This window comes from Eubalaena glacialis, chromosome 5 (assembly GCF_028564815.1).
Source record: "Eubalaena glacialis isolate mEubGla1 chromosome 5, mEubGla1.1.hap2.+ XY, whole genome shotgun sequence".
NCBI lineage: Eukaryota > Metazoa > Chordata > Mammalia > Artiodactyla > Balaenidae > Eubalaena > Eubalaena glacialis.
Genome location: NC_083720.1, coordinates 32,114,559 through 32,128,472, shown reverse-complemented (window position 1 = coordinate 32,128,472; position 13,914 = coordinate 32,114,559). Strand labels below are relative to the sequence as shown.

Genomic DNA, 13,914 nt, shown 5'->3' with positions numbered 1-13,914 from the left:
TAGAGGGAACCGAGGCATCTGGTTGTGAGCAGCTGGTGCGAGGGGCCCCTAGAGATTCCCCAGGCCTCCTGGTTCCCCATGGGTCACAGGAGCTGGTGAGGAGGAAGGAAGAAGAACAACGTGCGCTGAGTGCTGCTGTGCCAGGCGCTGGGACACGACGTCATGCGATCACGACAGCTCCGCTGACTTCAGCGCATTTACACAGAAGGATCCCGCTGCGGGAGGGGCGAAAGGCCTTGCCGAAGGTCACCCAACCTACAGGTGGCAGGATTAGCTTTTGAGCCCTAAACCTAAGTTCTCTCCACCACACCTCGGGGCTGAATTATCACTCATTTGCTTCTCCTTGCCTGCCTGCCTTCCGTGCCCATCACTGGTCAGCATCACTGCGGAGGTGGAGGTGGTCTCCATCTGGACCACTGCCCACCCCAAGAGGCTATGCTCTGTTTGAAAGCAGGGTGAGAGAACAAAGGGCCTAAGAAAGTAACTTTGAAACTTAAATCTCTAAGATTGAAAGTATAACCTACAAAGGCCACCTTCAGGTCTTTGAAAGTAAGTACTACCCAGTATTTGAGAAAAAGAAGAAATGATAACACGTGGTTAGGAAGGTTAGCGCTGACTCTTCTCTCTGCAGCTGAGCTAGTCCTGAAGTCCCAGCATCAAGCTAGTCAGTCCCCCAGTCGCCAGCCACAGCTCTGACACCAGATGATTCCCAGAACGTGGAGGAGGGAGGGAGGGAGGGAGGGGTCAGTGAGACAAGGGGTCACTGGCCCCGGGGTTGGATCCAGGTTATACAGACCGAGGCAGGGTCACTGAATCTGTGCGGTTCCTTCCCGTGCGGTTATTCAAAGCATAACTGTGACCAGTGAAAGCAGACTTCGGCAATGCCGAGATGACGCTGAAGCAGGCCTGGAACTATTGATAAATTGCTCGAGGGGGAGATGCTGGTTTCCATCTGCAGCTAATGGTTTCTCTTCCTGATCAGCCCTTTGTGTCTCCCTGTGAGGACGTACACCACCATTGGTTGGCTGGGCCTCCCAGTGTAGGTCTCACCCACTAGACCTTCACCTCCGCTGGGAACACTACCGAAACATTCTCGAGGAAAGTTTTGAATAAGAGACCCTCAAAACCCATCTTAATTCTGTATATTAAAGTGCTTCAGGAGGACAGCCACTATGGAGACTCATCTACCCACCTCCAAATTCTTTATCCAGTTCACTTTTCTCTCTACAAGTGCTCCTGCCCTAAAAATGCTAACTTCACCTTCTAAAAATGAGGCAACAGAATGAGCACACATTTCTGTGTGTTTTTCCTTTCCACCGTCATGTAGTACGAGTCTATGTGTCTTAAGTATATGGGGCCTAGGGAGGTGACAATGCGTTGTGGGTTCTGAGCATGAGCTCTGGACAGACTTATCCTGAGCAAGTTACTTGAACGTGCCACACCCGTTTCATCGTCTGTGAAATGGAAATAGTTAAGTCGCTCTACCTCATAACATGTGTTGAGGGGATGAAAGGAGATAATACACGTGACAGGCTTGGCAAGTATCTGGCATCTGAAAGGGCGCAATGAATGTTGGTTACTGCAGTGGGTGGAGACTTGAGTTACAGAGAGACAGAGCCAGGTGTGAACCTGTCCCTGCTGCACACCAGCCACATGGCCCTGGACAAGTTACTGACGTTTCCTCATCCCTCTAACAGGGCAGAGATCCCTCCCCGTACAGGGCTGCCTCAAGGACGGGATGGAGAGACTTCTATTAGAGCACCCAGGACAGAATACGTGGTCCAGAAATGTTAGTTCCATTTCTGTTGTTCCAATCTCACACAGCATGTTCAGGGGGTAAAAGCAAGATTTATACTATTTACAGAACTTCCGGTGGAAAATTATGACCAATAGAGAATTCTGGAAAATCTCTCATGAAATATTACAAAATATCTTATAAAATAGAATGTCTGCAGAAACACACTGATAGCTGGGAAAAGTAATCCCAAGAGGGCAGCAAAAAATTTGTCATTATATTTATGGAGACTATATCTAAAAATTTAGAAAACTTCAGGTTAGATTTGACTTAGGACTTAAGCAAAAAAGCAGGCACTACTGTTTGACTGAGGTGCTTTCATTTTTTTTTCTCCTCATTCTGTCAAAAAGAATAGAGTGACTTTGCTAAGGCTCACAGATAGTTCTAGGCAGGATCACCCCACTCCTCTGGATCTGTTGACGGGCAGCTTCAGACCCAAAGGACACAGCGAGGAAAAGGAAGTGAAAAGGCCTCAAGGTCTCACTGTAGTTATCAAGAAATTCAAGCAAAAAAAAAAAAGCATATTTACCCTTCCTAATAAGAGCACCCCCCATACGCCAACTCAGTCCCCGTTTACTTTTAATGTATATATTATTCAAATAAGCTTTGTTTTCTGGTTCCCAAATCTACAAAATGGATCAGAAGGAAAACTACTTTAGGGGAGGGGTACACAGTCCTAGACAGAACAAGAAGACACAATAAATAAAAAAGAGCAGATTTTTAAAAACCCCCATTATTTGGGGTCATCTAGAAGGGTCAAATAGCATCCATTCCTTGTTACCATTTACCATATGGTACATTACACTGTAGAATAATGGCATGAGGTATTAAGAAATATTTAATTTTCATGTACTCTGGTGAAGAAAGAGGTGCACTCACAAGAGTGAAAATTAAAAATTACATGTTTTGATACTTAAAGAGGTAAACCTAGAGTTCTCTGGGAAACTCCGTTATCCAGAAGGATGATTTCCCTCAAGTTCTGGATGGCTTAGTGAGAAAACATTCTATCAAACTAAATTTGTCTAAAATAATTTTTTTATTCTATGAAGTATTAGAATAATAGCATGGATCTTAATTTCATAGGGCTTTCATGAACAATACTAAATATTACGTATCTCAAGAGGGTTGTAATAATGAGCCTCATTCTTCTCTCCGTCTACTATTATTTTTTAATGGCACGTGACCACTCTTGCTAGCCAAGGGTCCAGTTTCCTGTTTGTTTCCCAAGGCAACTTAAACACAATCCTAGCTCTTCTGACCATTAAAGAAAGAGGGGAAAAGAATTGATGGGAAGGACACTGCAGCACAACAGAGATTTTAAAAGCTTTCACTATATGTATGATCCTCTCCCAGTTCCTTCACGAATGCACAGTTGCCTAGATAAAATCACCCTGTCTGCTGATCTATCAGGCCCAGCCACCAGCTTATTAGTGAGCTGTGGTGGACGTCTGCTGGGTTGCAGCCTGCCTCCCTCTTGATTATCCCAATGCCAACACAGCCCCGGTGGGGGCGGTGAGCCCCCGACAGCTGTCTTGTACTGTGTGACCATCTGCTGTGGCCACAGTTGATTGCAGATGGGGGTAGAAGTTTGACCCAAGCTGGGCTAGCCAGAGTCCCTTCTCTGGAATTTGACTTTGTATTGGTTTATTTTTTGGCCACGCGGCATGTGGGATCTTAGTTCCCCGACCAGGGATCAAAAACCTGTGTCCCCTGCAGTGGAAGCACAGAGTCCTAACCACTGGACTGGCAGGGAAGTCCCCCTTCTCTGGAATTTGAAAGAGTTTTCTCTTTTGGAGACTGGTACTGTAAGAACATGTGAGCTTGAGGGGTTCTGGACACGTGGATCAAAGAACTGAGGAGGCCAATCTGCAGAAGGGGAGGATGTGATTTGGGGGAGGGGCAGATATAAGAGACAGCAAAAGCGTCTGGACAGTTTTCCAAGACCACCTTCTAGTACTCTCCTCGGCTTCCACATGATGCTCCTGTATCCTTAAATAGAGGTCCTTACCCTAGCAGGGGTTGTTTCTGCTCCTTGTGATCAAAAGACTCTCATCACATGAGCAAGCATAAGGCATTCTGGAGAATGGTTAGAACCTGAAAACCTGCGGTCCACGCACAACTTAGTCTAGCTACACAGTGCCGTGAGGCAGCCATCTCTGTTTCAGACAGCGTGACCAAGGCTGCCCTTGCTATCAGTGTCTGAATTTTCCTGCTGAACGGTCTTACTAGGAAGTCCCTAGTAAGAACACTGCAGTCAAGTGTCATTGCCGTGTGAATTCTCTACAAGTTTTCTGCTAACTCATGACACGTTTCGCAGGGGTTTGCAGCCAGACGTAAGAGGAGGGGAACACGGGTAGGCTACCACCCCAGGCAGGGACAGACCTCCGTGTCCTAGGCACAGCACACCTGCGATCCTGACAAGACAAATGACACGCCCGCAGTCGTTTCCATCAGGATCCAGACGCTTGGCCAACTGGCAGACGAGGCCCTGCACTGGCTGGGCCACCACTCAGAGGACGCTCAGGAGGAGCCTGGAGACAGCACTGAGCAGGGTGCAGGAGGCCGTGCTGGTCTCCCGCCTCCAGATGTGAGGCTCCCTTCCCGAGAGCTCCTAACTCTGCCGTCTCCTGTGTGCTTAGTGGCAATTCTAGGCTAAGTGCCCGACACACTTAGTGCCTAATCGTGTGACAAAAAGATGAAGGATGGAAAACAGGGCGTACGTAGTTTTTTCACTTTCTCATTATCAAAGCCTTAATTTTTACTCTGAGACTTTGGACAAGCCTTACCATTTCTCTAGCTGCTTTCAACTTTACTACTTTGTAAGCACTTGGCTTTGCCTTCTAACTAGACATGCCAACCTAGGAACAAATACCCAGAGGCTCACTGATACTTAATGGGGGTGACTACATACGTACTTAGGGAACAGAGTTCAGAGCAAAGATTAGGCAAAAGCATCAAGTTCCCCAGGGTGAGCTTCAAAAACTATACGAAATAAATGTTTTTCTCAAGGAGATCGCTGAAAATATTTAGACCTCTCCCTGACTCTTAAGAGGACAGGGCTAAGTCCCGAGCTTCAGACAAGGCTCCTAGAAGACCTTCAGGGTCACAGTCTTCTCGCTAGTCCTGCACATGACTCCAGTCTATAATGGAAAGCTAGAGACAATTTTTTTAAAGATGTAAATCCAAGCACTGCACAATTAACTATTGCATTCTATACTGTACTAGAAATTACTTCTCCCACACACCTCTTGGCACCAGGGAAATAAAGGCAAATGTTTTTATTTAGTAAAAAATATATACTAATTTCTCAGTTCAGCAAGTGTACAAGCTAAAGATTATGCCAAGGCTGAAATCATAGTGTACAGAAGAAGTATGTCTGTATGTGAGTGCCTATGTGTATCTCTGGGTGCGTTTAACCAGAGATTTTTTGCTTTTTAAAAAAAGATAGCTTGTTTCTACTTTTAAACTAGACCTTTGACGTTATATAATCAAATGAAATACACTGAAATATCATAAGAATATCTTTTCAATCTATATAACTTTAAGATAGTGGACTTTTTATGTTTTGCTAAAGTAAATATTAGTAAACCAACCTGTAAAGTTTTTAAGTTAGTAAACTCAGAATGATAATTCTCTCCAGCTTTTCAAAAGTTCTAATTCTTTGCTTCTTTAGTTCTTTATGAATCTTGATTAAGTCAGGAAGAAAGGGAAGTTCAGTATTTCATGATAATCTCTGACTTCTGACAAACTCTTGACGTTACATATTCCAAATGAAACGTGCACCAAAATACTGGAAACTCAAAGCAACTCGATCATTGTTCTATCAAACTCAAGAATTCCCCCATGACTGGACACCCAAGTGTTACCTACTGCAGGAGGCCTTCCTTGATCTCGCTCTGATTTCCGTCGTCTTTGTTTTTACACACTGCGCTGTATGCACTTCCTTGGTAGCATAAAACATATTATTTTATAATTATCCATTTGTACGTCTGCATCTTCTTAAACTGGGAGCGCCTCTGGTAACGGACAGGGTCTGTTTAGCAAGTAACCCCACTGCCTAAAGCAGTTCTTGACTTGCAGGAGTAGGCCTCACTGGATGTTGGCAGAGTGAATAAACAAACAATTGGCAATTTATGATACTGGCCTTCACAGGAGAACGTGTGTAAGTCTCACTGCCTGAGGCCCTGGGCTCCCAGCTCCCACAAGTGGCAAGTTAGTTAAAAAAGCTAAGGATGAATCTGGATTTCTTGACTGATCCCACAGCTTGGGGATCACCTCCAACTTGGAGGAATGTCTTTTAAGGATCCTGTTTCCAATCATCCTAAAGTCTGCTGCAAGGTGTTGAGGCTGGGTTAATGCTAATTTCTTTGTTTCAACTTGATTTCACCAGAGTGAATATTCTTATAGAATACACAAAAGTAGAAGCTCACAGGGAGATGGGGACACAGCTGGGTATATGAAGCAACTGCAATGGCATTTCCCACCAATGAAATGAGAAAGTATTAAGTGAAACTCATGTCTTTCAAGGAACAGAAGCAAGTTTTCAGAGGGCTTTTTGGTTCACAGAGGAGTCTTTTCCTGATGGGTGGGGTCTTTCTTTTCCTTATAGTCCACTGTCCCACTCTAGTTCAGAGTAATGAGAGTTCCCTAGCATTTGAGCTACATCATGGCTGTCTAAGCTCAGTGATCTAATAGGAATTTCCTTTAAGGGCAGCAGGATAATGTTAAGTTTCACTGTGCAGAAAGACACCCTCTCAAAAATCTCTTCACGTTGGAGTCACGGCATCCTCCCTGTCTGGGCACCGTGCTCCGTTAGCTTTACCTTCCTGCAGGGAGGGCCGTGACTTCAGAACTTCCCTTCAGAACTGAAAGCAAGTCCTGTGAGCTTTCACAGACACTATGTGCAGGATCAAGTCTAATCGAACATTTCATCTGTCTGCGGCTTTTTTCTAAGGTGGAGCCAGCAATAGCGGGACTGAAGTCTGGCAAACAAACAAGGAGCCACATGATGGCATCAGTGGGGAAGCAAAGCCCCAGACTAGAGGCAGTGCTTGTGGGCACTCATCCTGTGGAGGAGGAGGGTAGGCAGGAAGTGATCTATACAGGACTTGAAGAGCAAGCACATCGTGGGCAAGTCGTTTTCAAGATCATACAGGTGCCTTATAGTTATACAGAGCCACTCAGACCTAGAATGAGGACGACAAATTAGTAAGCAAAAAAGAGACCCGAGTCCCTTTACTAACACTGGGAGGCAGTGCAGCCCGCGGAAGCACAAAGCAGACCAGGACCTGGTGCAGCCGGGAGCTTAGAGGCCAGCAAAGCGCCCCTTTCACTTGTGCCGAGGAGGGCTAATGTGAGAGCCCGCGTGGCCTCACTCCTAGTCTAGTCTAAGCTCTTTCTACAACAGGGTGCCCTGTTGGCCTGGTCTTTCATTCAGAACAATACACACAATACCCTCCAGGGAAAACAACTGGTTATTACTGAGTGTCACCTCCTCAGAAGGGCCTTTCATGATCTTCAAGCCAAAGCCGACCCTCAAGTCACTCCCTGTTTTATTTTTATTATAGCACTTACACTTTCCTGTTTGTTTTAAATCAACTGCTCTCCCCGAGATGTAAGCAGTACAGAGCGGGGACCTTCTGAGCCTTGTTCAATACTGTATTTCCAGGTATTATGGAGCTAACTGGCATTTATAAAGTGCTCAATAAATGCGGAATAATGACTAAACAAGTCAACTACTACACAGGTAGAAGTTTCTGAATTCCTAAAACAAAGAAAGGGATGGGGAACCAGTAGGGATAGTATCATTCCTAATTTGCGGAAACCTTTACGAATGCAAATCTGACCTTCTCTCCGCTTAGTAATTCTTATCAGATGACTGCCAGTGCCGCTCTCTACAACAGGATAGTGGGGAGGACAGAACTTCAAAGGCTGCATGACTGATCCAGCAACGAGAGGGGAGAGGAACACTGGAGACTCTGATTAAGTGCAGCCCAGCCGACGGGAGCCTCACTGGTCGCTGGGGAAAATTTTTTTCTTGGGGGGAGGGGGGGAGACTTTGTTGTGTTTTTCTGGGGCAGGGCAGAGGGGACACACCTTGACCTTTAGAAAAACAAGTAAGTGACAAGAAAACACCATGATCACTGTACCATGATTTTAAAAAGAGATATTTGGGATACATTCTAGGACAAAAATGCATTCAGCCTAATCGTCTACTCTAAAATACTATATAATGTTAATCATTAAGGACACTAAAACCAAATATCAAAGTATGAAGCAGAGAAATACATTTTTGCATGATTTTTAATAGAAACAGTGTTAAAGATTTTGGTGCAAACAGAGGACAGAGTAAAATCAGCGCATGTTGGTCCTTAGCACGGTATGCTCATAAGGGTTTTCTGTTTCGAGGCAGAGCATAAAAAGGGCTGCTGTCCATACCTAAGTGTTTAGTCATTAAAAGGACAATATTCTTCTAAAAAAACGCAAAGAAGAAGTACAAGAGCATGTGCTTGCTACTAAAATTACTTCTAAACTATGATGCCATGAGCACCTGGGGGCAGAGCCTGTGCTCCTATAACCAAGCTGGGGGGCCAACTCAGGAGAGGTCCTCAATTAATAGCCATTAAGTTGAATTAAATATGAACATCATCTCTGATATTATCTTTCTGATACCTTGTTTGGTCACCTGTATGAAGGGCTGATCTTCTTTTTACCTGGAGAAAAGCCTACCACTCAGCGCTAGTTTTAGAAGACTTTTGATATCATAAAACAACAATGATGACATTTTGAAGAACCTGGGGAACGTGAATAAAGATGAGGAAAGTTTCACAGAGGAGAAGGCAGCTGCATCAGGTCTTGGGGGTGGCGTCTAGGGAGGGAGGGAGGCCACATACGAGAAACAAAGAGCCCTAGCGGGTGGCGGTTACTGTTCCCATTTTACAGTGGAGGAAAATGAAGATTAAAAAGCTCAAGCAGATTGCCGGGGCAAACAGCTGATGCAAAATTCATATCTATTTGGTACCAAAATCTCTGCAGATTCCCCTGGGAAAGTCTGCTGAAATTTGAGCACCAAAATTAAGTTCTGAAAGATTAAGCGGTCATCTGGTTCTAGTCAAGAATGAAGTGACCCGCAGGCTAATGCTCTTCTCCTAAGAAACCCCACCCTCAGGCAGAGGAAACGGGCTTTCCAAGCACAGGGACAGCACGTGCAGCAGCCTCCATCTGCCTCAGGGACGGCAAATAGTTTTGTTTGGACTGAGCCCAAGACGCATGGTTGGAGGTGAGGCGGGTCAGAGAGTGGAACCCCCAGGACAGGGTAGACGCAGATCCACACTGACGTGGTCTGCACTGCGTCCCTCAGACAGTGGGAAGCACTGACCGTTTTTAAGTCGGGAAGTGACACAATCCGTTTGTGTTTCAGCAGATCCCTCTGGGAGCAACACAGAGGATGAACTGGCAGAAAGGAAGTCTGGAAGCAGGAAAATTATCCAAAGGCTTATTACAATAATCCAGATGGAAAGTCTGAGCACCTGATCTGGGGCTATGAAACTGCTGAGTGTGAGAGGAAAGACTCAAGACAGACCCAAAAGATAGAGCTGACGGGACTGGGATGCGGGTTCCTAGAGAGAATAGAATCAAAGGGGGCGCCTCTGAGAAGAACTGTCACAGTGTAGACACACTGTGAATTCAAAGCCTAGCAAAGACTGAGGCAATTTACAAAGCCAGGTTCCCGCCAGGGATGGTGGTCAAGTGGTCAAAAATCAAATAACTACAATAAAAAGAAATGAAATAAATATTACCTATAAAGATGAGAGTGAGATCTAGCAATGGTTACCAATAAAGAACTTGACAGAATACAGTTCATAAGTCCCCATGCCACATTTTTAAATAACAGAAAAAATGAAGCATCCCTCTCTTTCTCACTAGAAACAAATATATTACTTTTAAGCCTCTATATGTCATCTCAACTGAGAAAAAGTCTCTATACCACAAAACCTTCCAGGTCCTGGGCCAGCCTGAGCTCCTCCAATGCAGCCCTGGGTTTGCAGAGTAAGATGGCATTTTGCCGGTTTTTGTTACTTGTTTGTTTCTGAAGCGGGCAGGTTTGCCGCTGGTCAGTAAGGAATGGCTGACAAGAGTTAGGGGAAAGGGAATGGAGAAAGATTAAAGGGGCAAAAAGGGGAAGAAGAGAAGAGAGAGACACATACTATATTGCAAATCCGTAGCCGGTATAAAAACCATCAGATGTTTTAAAGCACTAATTTGATTTCGGTGGCCTTTCCTCTTTAAAGGAGCCATGCCGAATGGCATCAGTATGAGCAAGAAGATTCACAACCAAGTGCCTCTGTTTATAACTAATGTCAGCAGTAGGACCAGAGAGTCGTTCTTACCATGTTTCAGATGTAGGCAGCTGTCATTCTTGGACCTGTACCTGCAGAAAATTGTGTCTTTAACAAATTTTTATTGAAGAGGTTTTTGTACATTCCAAATACGTAGTAGCTACAACATAATGTGGACCTGTTTGCTTTATTTTTTATGGTTCTTATACCAGCCATTTTTATTTGTGCCGTACAAGTAGAGGCCTTATCTTTTATGAAAGAAAAGGGGAAATAAACTGGACCTCACTGATTGATGCCTTGAATTAATGTACACGAAAGATAAACCCTATCACCATGTTTTATATTTTTAAATAACCCCAAACCACAGAAAAGATTCTCAAGGGGATATAAGGTAAGCATATCATAGAGTCATCATAAAAAACTGTATTGTAAGGAGTTTTGCAAATAGGAGAACAGAAGTGTTAAAGCAAAGAGAACACAGACAACAAAAGCAAAAACAAAACCTTAAAAACAACCACAGTTAACAACCAGGAATCCAGGTGACAGGGTTTGCAAGAGCTTTTTAGGTGTACCTTCACATAGTCACATTTAAAAGAAAGGTCTTTCAAACATTTTTAAAGAATCTCAGGAAGAAAAGCAGAGTTCAAGAATCATATGTTATAGCTGAAGAATAAAGCAGCGTGTAGAAAGACGCAGACTACTTTAAAAGGTGCTTGTCAGAAGCATGAGAATTGGCTGGAAAGTCACATGGTGCCTACCTGATGTAGATTCCTGTAGTTTCTCTCTCTTCCTCTTCTTTTTCTTACCCTGGAAGAAGACAGGCACATGTTCATGTTATAGACTGTACTGTGAACACATGGATGAACGTGATACAAAAGGACCAGCAGGCGGTCAACCAAGAGATCAAGATGCCTCATTATATGTCTCTCTTTACCATCTGTACCTAGAAACAGGGCAAGAGAAAGAAATTCTTATCTGTGACCTCTGTCTCTATAGCTTCGCATTTAATGTCATCAGTACTGTACTGACATTGGCAGTGGCCATACACACACACACACACACATACACAGGATGATGATGTCCTAGGGCTGTGGCCACAGAACCCCCCCACCCGCCCACCTACAAGGAAAGCCCGCTTAATAAGGAGGCACTCCTTTTACTGCTAACCACCACACTTAGGACCCACTTCTGGTAGTATTGATGATAAATCTTCCTTACTGTGAATTCCACCATCTAATTAAAAATCCACAATGTTAACTGAGGCCCCTCAGCTCCCATGGCACAGACAAGACGTAACTGAAGACAGTAGTAGAAGGGTAAGATAGAACCTGGGAAAACTTAGAAGGTAATTTTAAAGACTTATTTATGGCAGTTAAGGACCTTGCTTCCTAAAACAAACACAATAACGTGAATATGCTTGCAATTTAAAATACATTTCAAAATCATCTTAATCACAAATTTATAATTTTAGGTCCCATTGATAGTAGTTTAATTTTCTATTTTTCTTCATAATTACTTTCCCCTCAAAAAATAATTGTAATAGGGCATAGACACAGTATATATTTGATTTATACGAATAGTAAATGACCAACCTGGATTAGGATGGTCTTTCCAAATAAGTGTCATAGGACACATATCACATCCAGTATCTCTATCTTATGTCTGCTGTAATAATCACATTCACAAAAAATAAAACCATAAGATATTGAGTATATTGTGTGACTATATAAAAGTATCTATTTTTATGCACCTCAAGATAGTTTTTCTTCATGTCACATGACCCGACCATTGAGGCTTTATATCTTTGGAAAGTTGACTGAAACTATCCTCACAAACACTAAGGCAAACAACAGATATTAGTGACCTGGGGAAATGGCATATCAAAAATAATGGAGTCTTCTTTCAGAAGATTAAGGTGCTCCAGGAGGAGGGGAGCAGACAAAGGAAGGGCATGCTTCTCAGGGGCATCTGCTATCTCCCTTTCAAATGTAACGACTGTGGTTTCCAGAAGGTGCAATAAGCTTGTTTCCTGTGTCTGGAGCCTTCTTCCTCACCTTCTCCTAGCTCCCATTTGCCCTTTAAGACTCACTTCAGGTGTCATCTTGTCCAGGACCCTTCTCTCCCCCCCCCACCCCCACCCCCCGCCCCCCGACGTCAGCCCCAGGCAGAGCTCACCACCATAACGTAACTCCGCACAGGTGTCATGATGGGCTGTGGCCCTGGACTCCTCAGCCACATGGCTATCGGCTCACATGAGCACTGCCCGAGTCTCAGCACATCTCTGCCACCCAGCACATGCCTAGCACGTGCCTAGAACATGCGACCGTGCCCTGACATGTCGGACTGATGTTGCTTTGTGAAATAACCTGTACTATATTCTAGGTATACATCAGTGCTTCAAGAGAACTTACATTTATGGTAGACAAAAGGACCTAAGGAGTTTGGATGTATTCATGTCAGCTTAACGCAAAAACAAAATTCATGTGTAGTAAACGCATATAAAATTTTCATTAAAATCACATATAGTACTTGGGTTTTAAGCACTACATTTAAAAGCTCTAATAATATAAATATAATAATACACCTAAGAAAAATATGTGCACTGATTTATGAAAATCAGTTATAAAAAATTTTATTAAAAAATCAGTTATAAAAAAATGAAAGTTATAAAAACAAATTGAAGTTGTAAAATCTACGATGCCATAGAATAGGACAACTTGCTATTAAATCATTGAGATAGATATTTAATATGATCGCAGTGAGCATCAGGATAGCATTCTGACAACGAAATGCTCAGATACAGGGCATGCATCTTATTCAGACTGTATTCCTGTACTCTTATTTTAAGAATACTGTAATATCTTTAGCTAAAGTGATACCACTTGACTGACTTCTGCTTACCTTAGTAATTAACAGGCTTATTTTGATTGTTATAAACATTTTAAGTAACAAAGCTGGGCTTCCCCTTCATTCAAAGAGATCCTAAAATCAAGTTATGCAAACAATTTCCTTTAAAAGTTGCACAGAGGAAAATCTTTAAAGGTAAATTCACATAACACTGGTTTTCTTTAATACTACTCTCTTCCCGTCTCTCCACATGGAGAAAAGGGGAGAGAGCAAGAGGGAGAGAACATGTGTTTCTTTTATCTCTTTTTAAAAGTGGAAACTCACTCCTTAAGGATCAGAAACAGAAACTTCACTCAAAGACATGATATCATCCATATATGTGGAATCTAAAATACAACACACATAAATTAGGAGGTTGGGATTAACAATATACACACTACTATATATAAAATAGATAAGCAACAAGGACCTACTGTATAGCACAAGGAACTCTACTCAATACTGTGCAATAACCTATATGGGAAAAGAATCTGAAAAAGAATAGATATATGTATATGTATAAGTGAATCACTTTGCTGTACACCTGAAACTAACACAACATTGTAAATCAACTATACTCCAATATAAAACAAAAATAAATAAATAAATAAGGATGAGTTTGAAAAAAAAAAAATACAACACAAATGAACACATATCTATGAAACGGAAACAGACTCACAGACACAGACAACAGACTTTTGGTTGCCAAGGGGGAGGGGGCGATGGGGAAGGGAAGGATTGGGAGTTTGGGATTAGCAGATACAAACTATTATATATAGGATGGATAAGCAACAAGGTCCTACTGTATAGCACAGGGAACTATATTCAATATCCTGTGATAAACCATAATGGAAAAGAATATGAAAAAGAATATATATATATGTATAACTGAAT

General features: G+C 42.9%; 1 protein-coding gene across 6 annotated transcripts in view; it reads right to left on the bottom strand.

Moving 5' to 3' along the window:
- The window catches only part of LEF1 (lymphoid enhancer binding factor 1), a 116,329-nt gene that overhangs the window by 4,690 nt on the left and 97,725 nt on the right, over positions 1-13,914 (bottom strand). For 2 of the 6 annotated variants that reach the window (XM_061191174.1, XM_061191178.1), the window contains 2 exons: positions 10,893-10,941; positions 10,186-10,226 (listed from right to left, as the gene is read on the bottom strand). In XM_061191174.1, the coding sequence (XP_061047157.1) occupies positions 10,192-10,226; positions 10,893-10,941 (84 nt within the window). In that variant the 3' untranslated portion in view covers positions 10,186-10,191. Of the gene's footprint in view, positions 1-10,185; positions 10,227-10,892; positions 10,942-11,043; positions 11,078-13,914 lie in introns of those variants that run through there. The other 4 variants (XM_061191173.1, XM_061191176.1, XM_061191175.1 and 1 more) reach the window with 3 other exon arrangements.